The sequence below is a fragment of the Labrus bergylta genome, chromosome 7, assembly GCF_963930695.1.
Source record: "Labrus bergylta chromosome 7, fLabBer1.1, whole genome shotgun sequence".
Lineage (NCBI taxonomy): Eukaryota > Metazoa > Chordata > Actinopteri > Labriformes > Labridae > Labrus > Labrus bergylta.
Genome location: NC_089201.1, coordinates 11,901,210 through 11,924,404, shown reverse-complemented (window position 1 = coordinate 11,924,404; position 23,195 = coordinate 11,901,210). Strand labels below are relative to the sequence as shown.

Sequence of the window (23,195 nt, the reverse complement as noted above, 5' to 3'; positions counted from 1 at the left end):
TATTTACTATCATGTTAAAGCTGTCTATGGTCTCAAGATATAATGTGTGCATTTAATAATTTGGTTTCAGTGAAGGAGCCGTTCTTCTTGTTCCAGTAATTGGCTTAATTGAATGTGCTATACAGATCTGTGGTAATCATTCAGTAGTGAAAGAAAGAAAGAAACAATCATGATGGCAGCCTTTTAACAAGGACTGAACCTGTCCTCTAAGATGCAACAATGTGCTCAGTCCAGCTCATTACGTGACATCCCACAACTCACAGTTAGGAAAAACTGCGGACAGAATTCAAAGAAATTGGGCTTAGGGAAGTTTTTTCACAAGTTCCTCCGTCATGAGTAAACCTGGTTTACATACATTCTCCTGCATGTTGGAAAGTTGATTAAGGTTATCTGACAAGGGAAAATTAACTTCCATCACTTTTAAGAGAGATTTACTGTACTGTAAAACAACGGAGAAAAACTAAAACACATCATTTCACTGCTACCATTAAGAATATTTGTTATCAGCAATATCAACACATTATATATTATTATTAGGGCTGTCAGCGTTATGTGTTTAATCACAATTAATTAAGGTATCAAAGAAATGCATTAACATTTCACTGTAAATATGTGCATTAAGATTGTTGTTTTTTAAATTGCATGCTCTTTTGTCCCTTTAGGTGCACTGTAGGTAAGCTTCCTTTAGTTGGAAAAGGTCACTAGTTGCATTTTTCAATAAATGAATAAAAAACTCCTATAAGGCTCAGGTTACGAGTCAAAATGAATATCCACCTTGTCACGTCAAACATCTCAATTTATTACTTTCCTCTTTAGCTTATGTCATTATGTTCTCGGTCTGTAACAAGTTCCTTTTTACATAGTTTAAAGTAAGTGTCATAATGTTTAATTTCAAACATACAATTAAAAATGTGATTGTGTTTTTCAGCAATAAATCGAGATTAAAATATGTATTGTTTGATAATTATCTTTTACATATTAATCTCATGGTTAGTCTAGATTTTTCTTCAGTTAAAATGTTCTCAAAAGAAGAATCCCCGCCGTTAATGTCTAATGAAAGTAATAATGTGAAGATTTGGCCTTAAACACTAATGTGAGAGTGAGGGGAAAGAGGGAACTTTTGTGGAATCTCCCACCAGCTGAGCAAAATGTAAGTGATCGAAAACTGTGTGTGTTCTTACTTTTGAAGGTCAGCATCAAGTAGATATAATAAACAGTACAATGAAGGAAATCTATAGATTTCACTGTATACAGTGAAAGTACAGTGAGTTGTCGTGTTATGAGTGATTATGGACTGGGAATAAAAACGGCTTTCCATTCTCTGATAATGCATGTGGAGTGAGTAAAGGTTTGATACAGTTATTATGTACTGGGGGTGTTATTTGATAAGGGAACCGCAGACACTCTGCTATAGATTTGTGTTATGGTAGCATTTTATTGTGACAAAGTAGCACATCTCAACAGAACAACAGAACAACAGAACAGCAAAAATACGCAATAAGCCAGGTTACTCCAGATCTGGACCCCTCATCAGACGGAGGAGCTTCTCCATCTTGGCCACTTCCACTTCTGGACCTTTAGGCTGCACCTGGCCCTTCTTCATCTACCCACACACACACACACACACACACACACACACACACACACACACACACACACACACACACACACACACACACACACACACACACACACACACACACACACACACACACACACACACACACACACACACACACACACACACACACACACAGATAGTCAGAAAACCACATGCTAAACTGAACAACAGTAGTAATAGTAAGTAAGGTCATTATTAGCCGAGGGTTATATTACTCTCGTGAACATTTCTGGTTGCCATATTTTAAAATCTACTTTGATGTCATAAAGCTCCTTCCTAAACGTCCCCAGTGACATCAGTACATTTACAGAGCACTTCCAAATGTTGTGGTATGTTTTAATTACCAGCAAATTATCCTGCTGCAGGAGTTGATTGTACTTCTGTTAGCTCATTTACATGTATGACAGGCTTTTATCAAACTGAATTTGAAGCCTGATACAATTTTTTTTAGAATTTAACTTCGCTCATTTGATTTGTACTATCGTTAACAGGAAATCACATGTTTTCCTGTTCGGAAATTTGAGTGGTTACATACATCACAGCTTCAACATGCGACTGTTACAAACTTCATAATGATATTACTGAAGAGTTACTGTACCAATGCAATGTGGACTTTCATTCAGGAACACAGAGATACATCCTATTTACGTGTCTTGTGTCTGCAGAGAGGCAGGTTGCTCATGATGATACGCATTGTTAAGTTTAATGGTTCATTGATAAAGACCAGAAAGTTCCAGGTTGGAAAAAAGTAGTGAGTTGGTGAACTTAAACTTAAGAAGACCTCTCAGGGGATGCATCAAGACATTTACAGTGTTCTTAAAATCTTTGTCACATGTATGTTGGAGCAGTCAAAGCACAGTTGTAACCAACAATAATGACTGTGAATGAATGCGGCTTATTATTTCAGTGCATGAAATAGTGAGCCAGCATTCACAATCTGAAGACCCTGAAGCTAAACTGACAGCTGTCATTTGTGTTATTAGAATAAACTGTGTTTTTGATGACCTCACATGGCATCAAGGAAAGAAAAGCTACACTCTTATCTGTTTTAAGTTGATCATGTCTAACATGGGAGAAGAAAAATCCCTGTGCGTTCACTGTGTTGCTACCAGGCGCAACAATGCGATTTATAATGCAGAACAACACGTTACAAATAAATACATGCAGAAAGTCATACGACTCTACTAATTAGACTTTGTCTCGTTTACTTGCACCATTGTGAAGAACACAAAGGGAAACTGGAGAGGCTGAGAAGGCTGATAGTAAATGAGCACAGATTAAAGTGTTGTGACTCAGTGTGCCATTTGGTTTCCTCCAGTGTTCAGCTGGACCGCCGTGAATACTCTGCAGCTCATTAACCAGTGTCATCAGTGGCAACAGAGTCTTCAGTGACTCATCAATTGTGAATGGACTTAAGTGGATTTTGAATCACTGTTCAGCTACAGTACAACCTTCTTTGAGTATATAGGACATATTTTTCTAGATTGTTCCCTGTTTGACAGCAGGAAGAGCAAACACATATGGCACCCTTAAAACCAGAGTGGCAGTAGTTTCTGTTAAATCCTAATTTTCAGGTTGATTTTCAGTGAAAACTTTCAAATAATTGCAATTTATCTTCTGCTTTTAAGTAATATGTCTCCAACATGCTTATTCAATTACCAAGAACACTCGACTTCCCTCAGGTTATTTGTTATCTGGCCAACATGATAATGAGTTGCTTGGAAGGGGGCATTGTTCCTTGGTAACATTAGCTTGAGGTCAGCACTCTGCAAAGAATGAATCATCTGATCTGTTTCAGTTGACATGGCAAAAGTGGCAGTAATGAATAAAACTAGAGGGCGGACATGCATCAAGATTATTTACAGATAAGATGTGTATAAGGTGAGAGAACACAAAAGGCCATTCAAGGGCAGCGTAAACTAACATCACCAATGTGCTTTACATTATATAAAGACTCGATACCTCATTTGTAAAGCAGTCAACAGTATGTGGCAATAAAGTCGATTTACAGAGACATAAAAGCTAGAGAAAAAAACATGGAGTGGATAAACAGCTACGTTTGGAAAGGCGTTTTCATCTTATTCTTAAAGACAGACTTTAAATAGGTGTAGTGAAAGAGTAAGCCCAAGTTATTAGAAGTGAAAGTGCAACTGGGGCAATTCAGAATCACAATCACAATCGTTTTTATTTCCAAGTATATTTACACATACAAGGTATTTGTCTTGGTGTATTGGTGAAAAAAACAGTTAACAAGGGAAATAAAGTGAAATAGCAAGAACTTGAATAAAATGAAATATAAGAAGTAATTACAAATATATATATATATATATATATAATAGAGTATGATTCAGTGAGACTCTTACCTTCTGTTTCTGGCGGAGGTTAGGGGAGAGTTTGAAGCTGGCGACGTCGCCTCGGATATCGCCCACAATGATGATAGGATGGGTGGGATTAAACTCAATGTGAGTCAGCCTATGTTTGGCCATCACCGCCTGCTGGCAGAGGGGCTCATCCTTGTTGATGTTGAGGTCAAAAATATGGACCTGAAGAAAAGTGAGCATGAAGAAAAGAATGAAGCTTTTGATTTATGTGTTTGTTTTTGTCACTGCTGACCATTTTTTGGAACTGACATTTTAGAAGTTTGGCATTAGGGTTTAGAGAGAAAAATGTATCTTGTCGACGACCCCCACATTTAGGCTGACGGATGTAATATCGTGCCTCCTGTGTGATAAAGTCAATCTGTTGTAAGAAGCTGCCTTTTCATACCTGGTACTGTGTTGTCTTTCATGTTTTTTTTTCTTGCGTTCAACATCAGCCATATGCATTACCAATGATTAATTACAACATGTAACATTTAAACAGTTTTTCTTTTAATGTTGTGATTACCACATTTCATCTGTTCCATATCTAATCAACATTTGGTTGTGAAAGGATTTGCATAATTATGGATATACTACAGTATGTTTTGTTCCAGTGGTGACTAAATCCTGCTTTTGGAGAGGACAGAACACACACAATAACATGAGGTGTCTCTCAAATTGCTCATTTCCTCTTTGTCACTCTGACTAAACTTCCCTTGGCACACTGGACAGGAAATGTGTCAGACATAACACTTTGGATTTTTATAGCATGGTGCGGCGTCAAACAGATTGGGACAGCTTGAAGTCATTCTAAGAAAATATGTGGACATAAGCAACGTGGCATCCTCTGTAATTACTTTGGGCTGCAATCAATAACCACTGGCAGGGCAGGAAGCTGGCCAACGTTGTTAGAAGAAAGCGTGTTTGAACAAACTCAAATGCCAATGGCACTTGTTCACTTATCTCTAGCTTTTCCCTATGGGTCTAGTCAGATTAACCTACAACTATATTATGAGGATAATAATGGCGTTGGTGATGGGTGGTACACAGTGCAGATGTTTGCAATGTTAAATGATCTGTTAGGTAAGAGTCATCTCATGTTAGGTACAATGCAGATATATGGTGGTGAGAACAGTAAAAAAAAAAAAAGATCCAGTAGGTTTGCATAAAGGTCAGAGAAAATCAACCGACATCACTAAAAAGCCACGAAAATGACTTGATATTATATTTTGACACAGCTCCATATGAACATGTTCCCTCTTGGTTTGAAAAAAATGACATTCACATTCAACTAATATTGTCTAATGCAACAGCCTACAAGTCCTGCAATGAATCCCATCTTCACAGAGATTGTAATATTCCGTTTTTGTTGAGACTGTGTTGGATTTTCTTTTGACTTTTTGACATTGATTCAGCTTTACACTTACTTGGCTGTGATGCTATTTTGGCTAGTATTTTTGTGTCCATTACAACAGCTACATTACCAGCATCTACATTCTTTATCACATGAGAAAAAGTACTTAATCTGCTTTCTTCAACTATAACTGTTGGAACATTTTGACTGAATCTCGCAAAAAAAAGAGACTGTAGATTGAAGCAATGTATTTTGAAGGCCAGAAAGGGCAAAACTCCTTAGTGAAGCTGTGGGCTGTAAAACACAAGTTAATAAGGACACTTACTGTTCCATCTGTGGTGACAGCAGCAAATACAGTGGAGGAGTATGGAGCCCAGGCTACATCACCAACAGCTGCTTTCAGGTCAAAGGTGAAAATTGGAGTGCTAAAAACAGAACACACACATCTAAGATTGGACAGGGAGTTTGAAATTTATAATAATCTTGCATGAAAGTCAACTGCAAATCATCAGCTTATGTTTAATTTAGAGTCAGAGATCATCAGCAAAACTAAGAATAATACAGTGACTGATACAATCTTTACACTGCCATCTAAGGTTATCTGTTACATTCTGCCCAGGCACAATGCATCACCAGAGCCTGGCAGAGAAAACAGGTGGAGATAAAACAGAAGGCTCTTGGCCACTGTTTCCTCACATTATTAACTTTTGAAACCCCACCGGAAGCAAAGTGAAGAAAAGAAATATGAAACCAGACACTTACAGGTCTTCTTTGAATAACAATACTCAAAGGATTGAGTGTGTGTGTGTGTGTGTGTGTGTGTGTGTGTGTGTGTGTGTGTGTGTGTGTGTGTGTGTGTGCGCGTGTGCAAGAGACAGAGAGACAGGGTAAGCAAAGGTTTATTTTTCAGTAGGTTGAAGTTTGCATTGAAGGAAAAATCTACATACATACAAGGAAGCACTTTGCACCAGAATTGATATTTTATGAATATTGGTTATTCAATGTGTTCACATGTACAACAACCTGCCATATATTTATTATGATACAAAAGACTGATACACATCTTATTTTCATGTACTATATATTCTAAACATAGGTTTGAGTTAGCATAAGTATATCACAGTAGTAACTACTTTATGAAAAAACTGGCCTTCACAAGTAGCATGAACTTAATAAACAAACCAGTATGTACAATCAACCACACCAAACAACCTTCATTATTCTGTGCCACATGTTTCTCAACTGTGTAGTGATGTGTTGTTCGTGAACGAATCATCTGGGTGAACGAACCGAACTGAATCACTGAAAAGAGTCGTTCATTTCTCAACTTCAGTTGCGCTCTCCTCTCTCCTCTCTCCCGTCTCGTCTCTCTCTCTAGACCGTAAGAGTCGCTCAAAGCCCGCCCTCCCTCTCCTTTCATGTCAGTGATACGTACTGACTGAACCAACAGGACGGAGTCGGTCGGGAGCTCTGTGTCTCTAAAGCCCGCCCCTACCTCTCCCTCTTATGTCTCCAAAATTAAGAAAGTAGCAAATATATTATTTAACATTCAGGTGTGTTTTTTATAGCTGCTGTCAGTTTGCAAACAGCTTTTATATCCAACTCAATTTCACTCAGCTGACTGTTTTAACATCTACTAACGATCGTGTTTCAGTCAGTACAGTGTGTGTGTGTGTGTGTGTGTGTGTGTGTGTGTGTGTGTGTGTGTGTGTGTGTGTGTGTGTGTGACTGAGGCTGGGTGACTCGCAGTCTTGCTCGTTCGCGTTCAGTCAGTGATTCGTTCACTGAACGTACTGAGAGGGAGAGAGAGACTCAGAGCTCTCGTTCAGTACGTTCAGTGAATGAATGACTGACTGAGAGGGAGAGAGAGACTCATAAAGTAACCTAAGCCCATTATTTTTGTTTAAAGCAGCGGGGGGGCAATCGTGCTTGGGTACAGCACGGTACGGATGACCAGTGAGACCGCGTCCTGACTGATGCTCAGTGAGTTATTCGTTCACTAAACGGGAGCTCCGAGACGCTCTCTTCCTCTCAGTCGGTCAGTCAGTGAGTGATTCGTTCACTGAACGTACTGAACATAACGGTCGTGAAAATATATGTGATTGTTTTAGCAGCTTTCAGTTTGCAAACTGTAGCTTTATCCAACTAAATTCTCAGCTCATTGGCTTATTATTCAGCACCGGCTGTTCTCAGTACAATCGCGAGCAGAACTAAACATTCGGCCGTGTTTCAGCTTATTAAATTCTGATTCACAGGCAGAGCCGCTGAGAAGTACTGAACGATTCAGTGAACGAATCTTTTGAACGAATCACTTTACTGAACTGATTCTACTGATTCAGTACACTGAAAAGAACTGCTTTTCCCATCACTGCAACTGTGCTTCCACATTGTTGTGCCTTTGTGAGAAATAACATGCCCTCTGGTGGACATTCAAATGTCAGAAATCAGGCACAATAAATCTGGCCCAGAGTCTTTCAAGAGAGAGTGTTTTACAGCAGAGCGACACAGAACATACTGTACAGTCGGAGCCTTTAGGATTCACAAATCACGTGCGACTCTTTCACAGAGACCGAGGAAACTTTTGTTGAGCCGACCCTGATTAAGTCTCTTCCATCACTACAAGCTCCTCAACTCAATGAGAACTGTTTATAATATTGAATTTTGCAGTCGTGTGTCGTGTAAAGCTCTCACTAACTTCTCACAGTCTGGTAAAGTTTGTGGAAGTTTTCTTGTCAAACTCTTCGGGAAACATTATGTCTGGTATGTAGGGGATATAATTGATCATTCTTGTCTCATAATGGGTGGATGATTACTATCCTTATTCAGTCAAACTGCCTTTGCTGACAAGAAGTGGGACGCACTGTCGGATAGGAAAATGATGTTGGGTCCATAATGATTATAGGAAGACAATAATGACTAAGGACCAAATTGAATATTACGAGAGAATACGGGAATGATTATTATCTAGAGCCTTCATGTATATATTCACCTGAACACAGACCAAAGCAAAGTTTCCTACAATAAATAACATAAATACAGTCAAATTAGTTAGGCTATTCTGTAACTCCTCCTAATCATAGCCTTCCTCATTTACCCAGTACTGTAGAGCTTCACTGGGACTCTTTAAGACAGCATGTATAGCTTTTCTACAGAGTTGTCACTCTCTTCTTCAAGCTCGTCGACCGGTTTGGATGTCTACTACAGCAACAAGTACATTGGAGACGCCCCTCAATAATAAGATCAACATGCTACCTTAAGCCGCAAAATGTTCCTACATTTCTGTCATGGATTTGCTGTACATTATGTGTATCTTGATTTATAAAATGAAAATCATTTTCAGCTGAAAAACTACACAGTGCTGGAAATGACATCTGATGATAATGGAAAAGAGAACTACTGTAAATAGTGTAAATGACTACAGTAACTACTAAAAAGTGTACAATCTTTCATAGTTGTAGTACCATATACAGCTTTGTCGCTGATGACTTATGACAGATTCTGATGAACTGGTTCTTTTTGTGATTCCTGTATTTATCTTCATTGTTGTTAAGTTATTAAATTAAAAACATCTGGAATCCTACATACTAACTACATACATACATACATACATCCTACTAACTACATAAAAACAGTAAGATAAGAAACTGTAATTTAACACCCATGTCTGAAACCCTGTAATTGTGCTGCTGCCTGTCTTGGCCAGGACGCTCTTGTAAAATAAATTTTTAATCTCAATGAGACTTTTTCCTTGTTAAATAAAGGTTAAATAACATAAAATAAAATATACAGTGTGTAGAGTTTCACCTTTAGTATTCACCCATTCACTCTCTAAATTTGTCTTACTTGATGGTGTGATCCCAGATCTTGACTGTCCAGTCTGAACTGCAGGAGATGAAAACGTTTGGGTGGAAGTAGTTCCATTTGACAGTGTCCACTGGCATGTCGTGGGCAGCGTATGTCTCCAGGTACTGTCTTGAGTAAGTCTTGCACTAGGAAAGAAAAGACAGCGTCTTGATTTGGAACAAAATAATGGTATACACAAAGGATTTATTTATTATTATTTAGTATCAAATACTCAGTTAGTGAAAAAACAGTGATTGATGCACCTGTAACTTTACCCACTACATTGAAGAAGTTTGATATCTCTACTAAGAACACAGGATCATTTCTGTGTGCTGTTTATTTTCTCATAAATTAAATTGCATAATGCACATTTTTGATATATGCAAGTTATATAATAAACATTTGAATTACTAATATTCATATTTGAAAAACTCAATTTCTGTCAAGTTGCCAATTTTTCTTTACCCAAACAGATAACAGCCCAGTTGACTCAGCTTAATCAGATCTAGACACAGTAATCTCAAATGTTATTGTTGGTGGTCACTATGCCCTGTCTTCCAAGGCGTCATTAACAATACTTTTACACTATCTCAACAAGCTGAGCAGAAGTCTTCATGACCAGTAAACAGATCATATATGGAACCTATAAGACATGACTTGAGTTGAATTTCTAACGTGCACTTTGACATCTAAAGCTGCTGGAAAAGTCTTTCTGAGCTGTTGCTGACTAAAGAAAGCTAAACGTCAATATGGCTGAAAGTATTATGCCCAAAAGAGTACTGTTATCCCCTATGGTTCACTGTTGAATTACCACATACATTTCCAGTTTGCCTGCAACTGACAGTAAGTGGTTTAAAAAGCACCAATACGCCAGCAGAAGTATATTGAAGGGATAAGTTAAGTGGACAATCCAGGATAAAACATCTAGCTGGCTTGTGGGGACAGCTGTTGCACTCTTAAGCACTGACAGTTTGATGGTTGACCTGCAGCTATAAGGTGAAGATTACTCATCCCTTCTCTCCCGGGGCTTCTGTGGCCCTTGACCTTGAGGTGGCAGGCAGAATGAATTTCATCCCACGTTGGCCCTCACTTATCAAACGTACGTATGGCAGAAAAATGGGTGTACGATCATTTCCACGCAAAGTTCAGCACTTATCAATTTGGACATAAGCGGAGGGTACGCTCAAATCTCACACCAGGTCTCAGTTCGTGTACGCACGTTTTCAACTCAGTGTAGACTTACAGTGCAGCGAATCTGTCTGTGTCGGAGAATAATTACATCTGTCCAGTCCGTCTTAACAGTGCTTGTTAAGACGGATAGATAGAGGTTCACAGATTTACTGTCAGATAAGATATCTCAAATGTATTTTATATTACGCTTCACCTCAAATGATCTCTGTAGGCTATATTGCTTTTTAAATAATGTTGAGGTCAGGTGAATTCTTTAGTTGTGTGTTTTATTTGATGAACTTTTGTTTGTTTAATCGATTTACTTTAAAGGTTAAAGATAAGAGAGGCTGCTTTCAGTAAATACATGTTAAACGTTCAGAGCACAGGAATATCACTGCAGAAAATACTGAGACAAATTAAAACAGAAAAACTAAAAACAGTTACATTAAAAGGACAGAAAAACTTCCAGAGGATACTAAATACAACTTTTAGCCTCTGAAATATGAAATATTTAGGAATTCAGAACACCAACATTAGATCATAACTAATCGGTATGTCCAGAGATTAAAATAATAAATACGCTGATGTGCCACATGCGTAATTGCGCACAGCAGACGCACATAGGCCAGAGACTACATGTGACATAATAACGAATAAAGAATTCTGGGGGCTGTAAGACCTTCTTTTATGTAAGTGTTAAATTCTTATGTTTGGAAAGTAGGCTAATCGGATGAGAAGTGCACATTGCACAGCGTTTGATCAAACACTTTATTCATGTGTTGCAGGACGTTTCAGGTTTCTCTTCTCTTTTAAAGTCTCATAAATGGCGAGCTGCCAGTGCAGCTGACGTTATCCGACACAGATGCAGGTTCGCCTATACCACTTGTGCCTGATATTGAGGCTGAACTGATCGCTCCACGATCTGGGATAATTTCAGGTGGGGTCCGGCTGGCGTCCTCAGGTCCGCACCGGGAGCTGCTTCTTTCAAGACCCGCAACACTAGAATACATTATAGCGATCGTGCGTGATATTTAAATGACGATCGTTTCCAGCCGCCACACTTATCAACACCCGGTCTTGCGTACGCTGTGATCAGCCAGACATGCACGTTTCATAGGTCCCACGTGGACCCTGTCGTACGAAGATTTCTACACCCAAATCTGCGCTGGTTTCTACACCAGATTGATAAATTAGGGCCCCTGTGCCTACCCATATATCTGTAAGGTGATTTTTCAAAAGTGTTTGTGTTGCTTTTCAGACAGCACGTACAAATATTTTCTGCAACCATTAAATAAAGTAGAAAATCAGTCTGCTGCTTCCCTGATGGCCTTATACCTTTAATCATGTTGTCGGGCTCAAAGCCACTATGATGTAATCAAAATCGTTTCAAAAGTTGTTTTAAGGTAAAAAGTTATTTGGACACAGACTTCAGGTGGAGCAACACAGGCCACACTAACTATAAGTTTAAAATAGATGTTGGTCTTAGTTCTATTGGGGTTTGTTCTTTGGGTCAAAAGCTAATAACGCTAAAAATATTATGGAAAAATAATGTAATCCCTGTCAGGGTTTGACATTCACTACAGAGAGATGGCCGATAGCCACACAAAGTTGCTTATTGGCAACCACAAGTTACATTTGGGTGGACCGCCCCATTGCCCAGTGACTGCCTGTTTTCACCCAAAATAAGTAAATATTACTCTTCAATAAGCCCATATTCTTCGACTGAAAATAAACCACAGAATCCTGGAGAGGTGTCCAGTTCCCGCACCTGAGCTCTACCAAGGTGCCCGTGAGCAAGGCATCGAATCCAAACTGCTCGGGCCTCTTTCATATTCAGCCCCCTCGCTCTGACATCTCTCCATTAGTGCATGTCCACAGGATCCTGTTTGTGCATGTGTGTGTACTTCAGCCTATTTATGTGTAGCATGTCTCAACAACATAATGTAAAATCTAATTTATCCTCGAAGGATTAATATATAATATCTTCTTCTTAGATTAAAATAACTATAATCATGAACTATAATATCTAAAATTGTTATTTCTGTATTGTAGTTTATTATTTTGGGAGACCAAAAAATTCTGCATCCTCTTGCAACAGAATGTATGGACATGTTGGCTCATGGGTTCAGTGGATAAAAATAGTATCTATCCTGCTGGGGCTTCAAATGCACTTTATCATTGCCTTCAAATCATTGTGTGCACCAGTCTAAATGGGTGCTTGACATTGGTGTTTTTATTTGATCTTCCATGCCAATCAGGGAAGAATGATCCTCAACTCCCATAATCTTACTCCCAAACACTGTTACCTCCTTATGACCATTCGAGATAGACGTGCCTCAAGCACTTGGTTTACTCTAATAAAAACAAGCTACTGTGTGTCAGACAGTGAGCTGTTTCAAAACATTCTTGATATTAAATTACTGCTACAATGGGGCACAGCAAACAAATAAGGATTTATTTGTGTCTTTCTGCCTTTGGAAATAAGAGCATTTAAGAAAAAGCATGGAGAAGGGGGGAGGCCAGCCAAAAAGGACCAGCTGTCTGATTCTGATGTGGACAGAGAAAGCCTCTGCTTAAGGAGACCTATTAAACCCTTAATGTCAGCCTGAGGTGCTCCAAGCAGGCCACATGGACAGGCAAAAGCACATGTTGAACACACACTATCAAGCTCAGCAGGATATTTTTGAATGCTTTTTACAGGATAGATATTGGGGGAGACAGTGTTAGGCTAAACGATGATCCTAATGTTGCTTATGTTAAGTATGGAAAGAATGATCATTTAGGGATAAAGTCATTCTCTGCCTTGAACGTTGCAATACTCTAATGTTGGCACTGGCCCTTATTTAAATTGATTTTTACACCATTGTCAACCCAGACTTAAAAAAGAGGATTATAATACACTCAATCATTCAGATACTTACAATTTAATTTTTTCAAAAAGATTTCTGCCATTTTTAAGGACTGTGTTTTAAAAAGTTAAAAACACATCCAGAATTGTAAAGCATTACTATATAGATGATTGTGCTAGAATGAATTGTGTATCATTGATTTGTCTTCTATATCATATTATTGTTAAATAGTAATACTTTGATGTGTTCTGCTTTCCCACTGAATTAGAAATGCCTAAGTCACAGGAACAACATGCTGATGAAAGTGTAGAAATTACCTTGTGCATATTAGAACCCTTTAACATACCTTGTGTATTTTCCCCTGTTCTGTGCCAACGAGGAAGAGATAGTCAATCTGTTTATGGAAATCCATAGATGTTCCACAGGCTAGAAGAGAAGAGAAGGCAATAATAGTATAGCAAAATTATATAGATAGCTTATAAGGAACACAGGAATTTAATTGAATAAATATTAATTATTGAGCTGTGGAAAAGGGGTAGGATTAAATACGTTTTATACTTCTTCCTACTCCTTTTCAGGCATATCAATTGAATATATGTAATTTTCTTTTTCTTTTTCTTTTTTTGCGAAATAATTTGAACATTGTTTTTTGTTTATTGTATTTTTGTGCTTTTCATTTTGTTTTGTATTTTTGATATGTTTGATTTTATTTGATATGTCTGAAATAAATTGAATCAATCAAAACAAAAAGGCTACAAGAGGACAAGAGGTATCAAGCACATACATTATACATATATTGTTACACACTTAATAAAGTGGATTATTTTGCATTAATAAGTGATATTTTATACACTCTGTCAATGCAGTGAGAAAAAGAGGTATTACCTGTGCTTGCCTGCTGTGCGCTTGGCTTGTCCTCAGCATTCAGTGACAGTCTGATAACGTTGGTAAAACGCAGCTCGTGCTGCAAGCATTCAAACACACTTTGTAAAGTCACTGATACAGTATATACACATTCAATTTATAAATGTAAACACAGGCAAACGTCAACAACCATACAAACAATTGCAAATATAAATAGACATACAAACTAGTACATTGCAAACAAATGTGTCTAAAGTCCATCTTGAAAAGTGCATTACATGAGATGCACGTTTGAGTTAAAGTCCTTATGAATTGAAACATACATTTCCCCAGTTTGAATCCAGCATTCCTGTGTTAAATGTTTATTTATCTGCCTAAATTCAATACGGCCATATCTGTGTATTTTAACATCAACATAACTGTATTTTCTCTACTGCAAAACCTTTCAAATTTCTCATGACTCATCCTGCACTACGGGGCGTTTGCTTGAGACCATTCATCAGAGTGTTATGTCCAGCCTTCTATCTTGTGCTTGGTTCTATCCTGTTTCAGTTGGAAATATGTCCTGACACAGTTGGATAAGTGAAAAGTTCCGTTTCATGGGGACTTTAACATAAATAAGAGAAAATTGCCTCTAATACTACAACAGAAGTGTAAACGTTACAGCAGGAATACATGCGTTTAATATGATCTTTGATTACCTTGATGAGTGTCCAGGACACAACTCTGCCATCAGATGACACAGAATAGAAATTGTGGTGATTTTCAATGTCATCATTTTGCCAGCAAACCTGAACAAAGATACAAATGAATAAATCTACCAGGGGAAAAAGGTGAGAAAATATAATTTTGGAAAAAGACACAATAATCTTTGAACTAGACACAATCATGGGACATGTTTCTTATTATTCCAGCACATAATTCTCTTTAAGGTTAGGGAGTCATCAAAGCTTAACATAGCTGAGGTTCATTAGTCTATTTCCAATTCTTATGGCCTGATTTGTGATAGCTTTCAAAGTAGCAAAACTTTCATATAAACTCACAAAACAAGACAAAGTAAAAAGTTCATTGAGAGAGTAAGTAAAACTAGACACACACACCCTGAACGCTCACCACCTCTACCTTGTCCTTTACGCTCACCTGCCAGACAGGGTCTGTGTGCTTGCCAGTCTTAGCTGTGCTCTTATACACTGGCTCTTGTCCCTCCCTTTTCAGGTTATAGACAGCCACACAGCCGTCATAGAAGCCTACTGCCACCAGGTAAGAACGCTGCTCATGGATGTCTAGACACAGGACGCTGGAACTGGTGGGGTAGATGTACTCTGGGAAGGTAGAGTTCTTCAATGAATAGAAGACAAGCATGCCACGCCTCTGTTTGGTGAAGTTGTCTGGTTAGGAGAGGAGATTTCAAAAAAGGCAAAAAAAAAGGTCAAATACAGAGTTTGCTACCCATATATTAACAATCAAACATCAAATTTAATAAGGTCAGAGGAAAACTCAGATATTTCACCAAAAGAGCTTACTGATGAATCCGTTTTATTAATGTACTTACATGATCCCAGTCCCACAGAAAAAAGATCTGGATATTTTTTATTCCTATTGAGGAGAGATGCATCAATCAGCACAGCTTTGAAATACAACTAATGATAGGTAAAGTACAAAGTCAATCTCTTTACCATTAAAACAAAAGATAGTGTGGCAGTCTGTTTCTTCTCTCAGAATAACAATGAACTTTATTCTAATCCATGGGAATGTTGGCTGAGTTGTTAAACAACCTTACCAGCAGAGGGCAGTGACAGACAGTTTTTTGATTTTGTCATAGTGGAATTCCCACAGAGGGAGAATAGTCCCCTGTTGGCCCCTAAACTCATCAGATGGATCTTCAAAGTATTTGAAATCTGAAAGAACAAAAAAGGAAATGAGGGAGGAAATAAAAGCATTTTTTCCCCCAAAATGAGATTTACATTTAGAACTGTGTCTTGCTATTTTCACTAGCATTTACCTTGTGCTATGTCATCAAATCTATTCTGGTGGAGCATTCGTTCAATGATCTTGGCTGCCTTGCCCAATTTGTTGATGTCATCATACTATACCAGACACATGACAACATTTCATATGGAAAAGTACAGTAACCTTAAAGCAGTTAAGAAGATACGTTTTCTGACAGTTTTTTAACATTTATTTTACTAAAGGAATAACCTTTGTTTGTGTATATGTATTATATGCTGCTTTTGAATAGATTGCTTCTAAACCAAATTTGATTGTATTCATTGCTTGTATGTATGTGTTTTACTTTAAAACTCAAAAATCGACCTTCTCTTTTTGTCTAATCCAAAGATGACACAGAGAAGTTAGTGAGTACTCAATTTGCCTGAGTTTCCGTCAGCATCATCTTCTTCTTGCTTTTGTCACCATCTTCCTTTAACTGGATGGTTTTCTGCTTCTCTTTATTTTTTTCTTGTTTCTGCAGCTCCTCCACATATGCATCATAGATCTCCCACTGCAAAGGGAGTAGAAATGTTATTATTATTATTTCTTCTTTATTTTTTATTATTATTTATTATTTCTTCTTTATTTCGAACGATTAAAAAATAGATGAAAATGAATAAACAAATGGAAAAAAAATAAAATCTGTATACATTTTCTTTTAAAAAAAGCCAATTTCAATATAATACACATTTGACTCGTTCAAAAAGGGATAGGAAGAAGCCTAGGCTTGTCCAGTCCTACCCCCATTCTTCACCATTAACAAATGCAAAATCCAATAAAATAAAATAAACGGACAATACAAAAAAATACTCCAATCTAGCTATTACAGTTAGTCCTTGTGAGTGCATGTGTTCAGTGATACTCAACTGTGTTTGGAAAAAGTCAGAGAAAGCTTATACCTGATTAGCGTTGGCAGAGAAGGTGCAGTGTTGAGGAGGTTCAGTCTGGCAGCTTATTTCCTGCAGGAAAATTAAATTGACATTTCAGCTTTTCTGTTAAAGTTGTTTGATGTAGTATGAGACAAGATGCGTCTTTGGCAGGAGACTATGTATTCTTCTCATTCTTACCGTCATTGGGTTATTGAGGGTCTGGGAAGCCATTTCACTGAAGTTGAACTGGCTTCTAACTTTTGGCTCCTTGTCAGCTTTGGAGGCAGGTGTAACCTGTGGAAAACAAACATGGGGAATTGCTTTAGCTAAAGTCACTTTCTTGTAAGAAAATGTGAATTAACAGGACCCTGCTTGCATCTGTAAGAATTGAATATATATCGTTCAACATAACCAGCATTCTGATTTAAATAAAGAAAACATATATTTACCGGGGTATCTGGTTTCTCCTCATCAGGATGTGCCTCAGTGCTGGCTTTCACAGTCTCTGGAAAATAACAAATATGAAATCATTAATTGACTGATGAGCAGATTGTTTTTCGTGACATTTCCGGACACAGCTGGTTTTTCAGGGCATATGCTGAACGTGACACCTTGTGGCACCATGTATGTACTACAGCAGAGACGAAAACATTGCCTGCTTTGACAACAAACTATTGTGTGCAGTTTTTACTGTAGGGAATAACATGTTAACTTTAAATGCAGTGTTAATGTGACAATTGAAAATGTTTAAGTAACTACCCTTAGGGAGGCCCTCAAGTCTTCGAGCTTCATCCAAGTCTCGATAAACCAGGTTGCCCTCCATCTCAAAGTGAACAGCCATCTGATCCATAACAAGGACAGGCTTGTACGAACATTCCTAGGGATAACAAGGAGACTTATTTGAGGAATTACAGCAGAGATCCCTGTGAGTTTTGGTATATAATTGTCAGGAAAAAATGACAACTAAGATAATCAAGTAGTTAATGGTATGAAACAAACTTTTGGAACAATAAAGCATTAGGACTAGTTTAAAAACTTCATGAAACAGTGTGAGGTGAAGTAATCAGCCTGTATAAAATTTTCTTACCTTGAAGCTGTAGCGGACAATATTTTGGGGAGCATGTGGGTTGTTTGTAGTCAATGTTCTTGTGATTTCCTCCTTCAGCTCCTAAAGATATCAGTAATAAAGCAAAGCACATTACATCACAGTTTGACATTTCAGTCTAATTTAAGAGGTAGTGATGCAAACACTGAGTAAAATATGATAATGAACACTTCAAGTTGGAATAGGGAATTGGGTAACAGTCGAAAAGTCTGTGGCTATTCCCTCAAGACAGCTTTCTTAAAGAGTAACTAAACCCTAAAATGACTTTTTTCAACTATAAACCTCTGTATTTGAGTATTAAGTAGAGTTATGGATCAATTCAAGTCCAAATCTCGACATGTGAGTACATGAGTATATATATATTAGATATATTTTCAATATTTAGTTAATGTCCTTCACAATTAGCTCATTTTACACAAAAATAATTGCAAGTGTTGAAAAAATATTTAATAATAAATCTAAATGTTATATCTATATCTAAATGTTAAATCTATATCTAAATGTTATGTCTAAATCTAAATGTTATATCTATATCTAAATGTTATATCTATATCTAAATGTTAAATCTATATGTAAATGTTAAATCTAAATGTTAAATCTAAATCTATATCTAAATGTGTCGCCAAGTGTAAAGCTAAATATTTAGAAAATATGTAAATCATGTAATTCCACGTCCCGTGAATTAGCCTCAGACCAGCCCACGGCCACGCCCACACCCCTGACCTTGGATCAGTAGGTGAAACCAGGGAAGACCCAAGCATGGCTGCTTCCCTCACAGCAGGAGAATTCGAGCGGGCCAGATTTACTAAGCTCCCAATTAAAGAGTACTAAATTGCGTGTTCACTCCAAAAGTTTGCACGTTTGGTTGGTGGCCGTTTTGCGGGTGATGTACTAAGAAAATTTGCGAGAACGACACCAGGTGCAAACCTTGTGTAGGCGGTACTATTTAAGTAAGGCTTTTGCGTGTTCTACTGGTTTACATCACGGAGAGTTTGGACAGAAAGCAGGATGACTGCAAGCGCAAAATAGGTATTAGTGGGAGAGGCAAATAAACGCACAATACTTTCGAGTTATAGCAGATAAATCTGAATATTACAAATACATTTTTGGTTATAAGAAAACCTCGGCATTAAACAGGGCCTCTCTTTCTTCCCTTCATCTTAAGAATGAAGTGTCATACATTGCGCAGGAGGTGTGAGCTGTGTCCTCTGTGGCACGGGCGCTCTACACTCGCCGTTGTTGAGCACCAGACAGCTGGCCAGCGCTGTGTCTGATCGGACATAAATGCCCTGGAAAGAGGTATTGAAGACGGGGGTACAAACAGTGGTGAGGTACCCCAATCCAAGCGTCCTACAGAGTAGCAGAAGCGGGCTGTAGAGGGAGGTGACGAGCGTATTATGGAGAGGAGCGCACCAGAGGGGGCGAGCTGGGGGAGAGACGTGCGACCCGAGAAAAAGGAAATCCCGGGTTTAAAATGTCATGTTTATAATGGGAAATAGGACGACATAAATGTTGATGTTGAAATTCTATAGAATGCAGAGGCTGTGAATGTTCAGTTTTCTTTGGCTGTAGGCTATGGCAACAATAGCCTGTAGTTTAATCATGGTGTTTCTCTTCCTTAACGATTAGAATATTGAATCAAATGAAAAATAAATGCATGCCATTTATTTTTCTGTCATTTGAAACATGTAAACACATGTGACTTTCTCCATGACAACAGTTTATTTGAGGAGTTTCAGTCAGGATTTAGAGTCCACCATAGCACTGAGACTGCACTAGTTAGAGTTACAAACGATCTACTTCTAGCCTCAGACAGGGGACTTCTGTCTGTGCTTGTCTTGTTAGATCTTTTGCTATCAGTGCTGCTTTGACACCATTGACCATCGGATCCTGTTGTACAGACTGGAGCATTTGCTTGGAATTACAGGGACTGCTTTAAGTTGGTTTGAATCCTACTTATCAGACCGATCTCAGTTTGTACATGTTAATGATGAGTCCTCTATGCACACTAAAGTTTGCCATGGAGTCCCACAAGGTTCAGTGCTTGGACCAATTCTCTTTACATTATATATGCTTCCTCTGGGAAACATTATGAGGAAACACTCCATACAGTTTCATTGTTATGCAGATGATACTCAGCTTTATGTATCAATGAAACCCGATGGCACCAGTCAGTTATGTCAGCTAGAAACGTGCCTTAAGGACGTTAGGACCTGGATGACCAGAAATTTTTTGCTACTTAACTCAGACAAGACTGAAGTTATTGTGCTAGGCCCTAAAAACCTCAGAGAGACTTTTTCTAGTGATTTGACTGTCCTTAGTGACATCAGCCTGGCATCTAGCACCACTGTTAGGAATCTAGGAGTTCTTTTTGATCAAGATATGTCCTTTAGCTCTCACATCAGTCAAGTTTCAAGAACAGCCTATTTTCACCTTTGTAATATATCCAAGATTAGAAATATCCTGTCGCAAAATGATGCAGAAAAACTAGTTCATGCATTTGTTACCTCCAGACTGGATTATTGTAACTCTCTTTTGTCAGGGTGCTCTGGCAAATTTCTAAAGACTCTTCAACTGGTCCAGAACGCTGCAGCTCGTGTACTGACCAGAACCAGGAAATGGGACCACATCACTCCTGTCCTGGCTTCTCTGCACTGGCTCCCTATACAGACTAGAATAGAATTCAAGATCCTTCTTCTCACCTACAAAGCGCTAAATGGCCAGGCACCATCTTATCTTAAGGAGCTACTAGTGCCATACTGCCCCTCGAGAACATTACGATCCCAGAATGCAGGCCTACTAGTGGTACCTACAGTCTCTAAGTGTACTATGGGAGGTAAAGCCTTCAGTTATCGGGCTCCTCTCCTCTGGAACCGCCTTCCAGCCGGGGTCCGGGAGGCAGACACAGTCTGTATTTTTAAGAATAGACTTAAAACTTTCCTTTTTGATAAATCTTATAGTTAGTGCTGGTGTAGACCAGCTCTTAGTTATGCTGCTATAGGCTTAGACTACCGGGGGAACTGGCACCTTGAACTCCTCTCTCTCTCTCTCTCTCTCTCTCTACTGCATGTATCTATCTGTAAATCTCAGTCACTAACCACCTACTTTCCTGAGAGTTCTTGAGCTCTCTTAGGCTCCTCAAGATCGTTGGTTGACGGCCTGCCAGAACGTGCCTATGTCTCCTCCTAACTACAACAACAGCAGCCTGTTGTGCGTAACACTGGCCTCGATTAGCATGTTCCTTTCAAAGGTGTTAAATACAGACACCGTCACAATCACAGTAGTTTTTGCCAGGTTTGGTAAATCTCAATGCGTGTACTAACTTAACTTGTTTGCATTTTCTCCTCCCAGTATTTTGCATGTTAGGGCAGAAACGCCCCATATTGAATATTCATTAAGGCAAACGTACTAAATGGACAATGCATGTTGTTTTGCTCATATGAAAGACGCAATCCTCACTGCACGCCGTTAGTAGATCAGATAGCACTTTTTTTTGCTGGTAGTATCAAGTTTGCACACGTTTTAAGACACGCAAACCTTTAGTAAATCTGGCCCTGTGATATAGATTTAACATTTAGATATAGATATAACATTTAGATTTAACATTTAGATATATTATTAAATATTTTTTCAACACTTAAACTTTGCAATTATTTTGTGTAAAACGAGCTAAATGTGAAGGATATTAACTAAATATTGAAAATATATATATTAGATATATATATCTAATATAAAAAAGTATTAGACCCAGTTGCCTCAGAATAATATCAGTGGAATAGGGTAATAAAACCTTGAACCATCTCAATTTCTTTAAGACCATAGCTGAATGTACTGCAATTTAATGTTTAAATGGAAGATAAATGCAAACTTTTTAGGTCCCATTAGCTCAAATATTCCCTTAGATCACATTCAGCAGTGAAAGTCAACAAAACAAAACAACAACTTGTGTTTCTGAAATCTAACACTATGCAAAGTCAGAGAGCAAATGTTGTCATTCAGAAACACACACACAATATATATATATATATATATATATATATATATATATATATAACAACGTTTTTACAGTCGGCACCCCATAAGTGACTGCCCTCTAACGGTCCAAAAGTCTAACGGCATTTTTTTTTAATTTCAGGGTAGAGCAGTTCAACTGAAAATATACACACACACACACACACACACAGACTCTCACACACACACACACACACACACACACACACACACACACACAGACTCTCACTCACCCACACACACACACACACACCTACACACACACACACACACACACACACACACACACACACACACACACACACACACACACACACACAGACACAGAGACACACACACACACACACACACACTGTCTCACACACACACACACACACACACACACACACACACACACACACACACACACACACACACACTGCTTACAGCCTCAGTTAGCGCAAGTTGTCCTGGAGGCTTTTGAAGGGTTTTCTCATCCTGTAATGTCAGATACAAAAGACATTAATGTTTGTTAATTTGAATATATATTGTGTTGTAATATCAAATGTGTTTCTCATTCATATAGCGGCCAAATCGAGTGAGTCGGAACTTTATCAATGTCTGGTATTTCGTTGTCTGTGTGTTTTAACTACACTCACCTTTTTCTGACTGGCAGCTTTGGTTGTCTTCGCAGCTTTGGTTGTCTTCGCACGAACAGTTGAGGCCTGTATCAAAACAAAAGTAATGGTCTGATGTTACATAATGAAAAACACACTTATTGTACTTGAAAGTGATCATAATTGAATTGTTCATTCCTTTACATTGCACGTAAAGTGGCTTAGCCATTTCGTTTGGCTAGCTGCAGCTAATTAAAAATGCTAGGTAGGCAGTAAGTTGACATTTACCTTTCTCACGGACATTTTGAAGAGCAGAATTAACTTTTCAAACGACCGCGTCGCTCTTCAGTAGCTGGTTGCCAGGACAACCGGCTGTCTCGCTCGTCACCACAGACTGTAAAAATAACTCGTCACAAATAACGGTCCAAAAAAGTCAAGATAACAATCACACACAGTCAAGGGGGTATACTATTATGAAAACAAAAACAAAAAACACTTGTGGAATGACGCTGGGAACTATGGTTTACATATTAAAAAATTACTGCATTAAAAAAACAACAATGA

General features: G+C 38.3%; 1 protein-coding gene across 1 annotated transcript; it reads right to left on the bottom strand.

Moving 5' to 3' along the window:
* Window positions 1-111: 111 nt before the first annotated feature.
* Window positions 112-22,934, bottom strand: LOC109991869 (dynein intermediate chain 2, ciliary-like). Its single transcript, XM_065956628.1, has 20 exons — window positions 22,920-22,934; window positions 22,674-22,739; window positions 22,462-22,512; window positions 18,007-18,087; window positions 17,679-17,796; window positions 17,369-17,424; window positions 17,118-17,213; window positions 16,950-17,009; window positions 16,433-16,561; window positions 16,064-16,148; window positions 15,842-15,959; window positions 15,614-15,657; window positions 15,202-15,449; window positions 14,763-14,852; window positions 14,083-14,161; window positions 13,544-13,623; window positions 9,179-9,324; window positions 5,661-5,760; window positions 3,985-4,164; window positions 112-1,603 (listed from the first exon to the last, which is right to left on the bottom strand). Exons 1-20 carry the CDS (start codon window positions 22,932-22,934, stop codon window positions 1,508-1,510), a joined length of 1,938 nt encoding a protein of 645 aa, XP_065812700.1. The 3' UTR covers window positions 112-1,507.
* Between the last annotated feature and the right edge of the window lie 261 nt (window positions 22,935-23,195).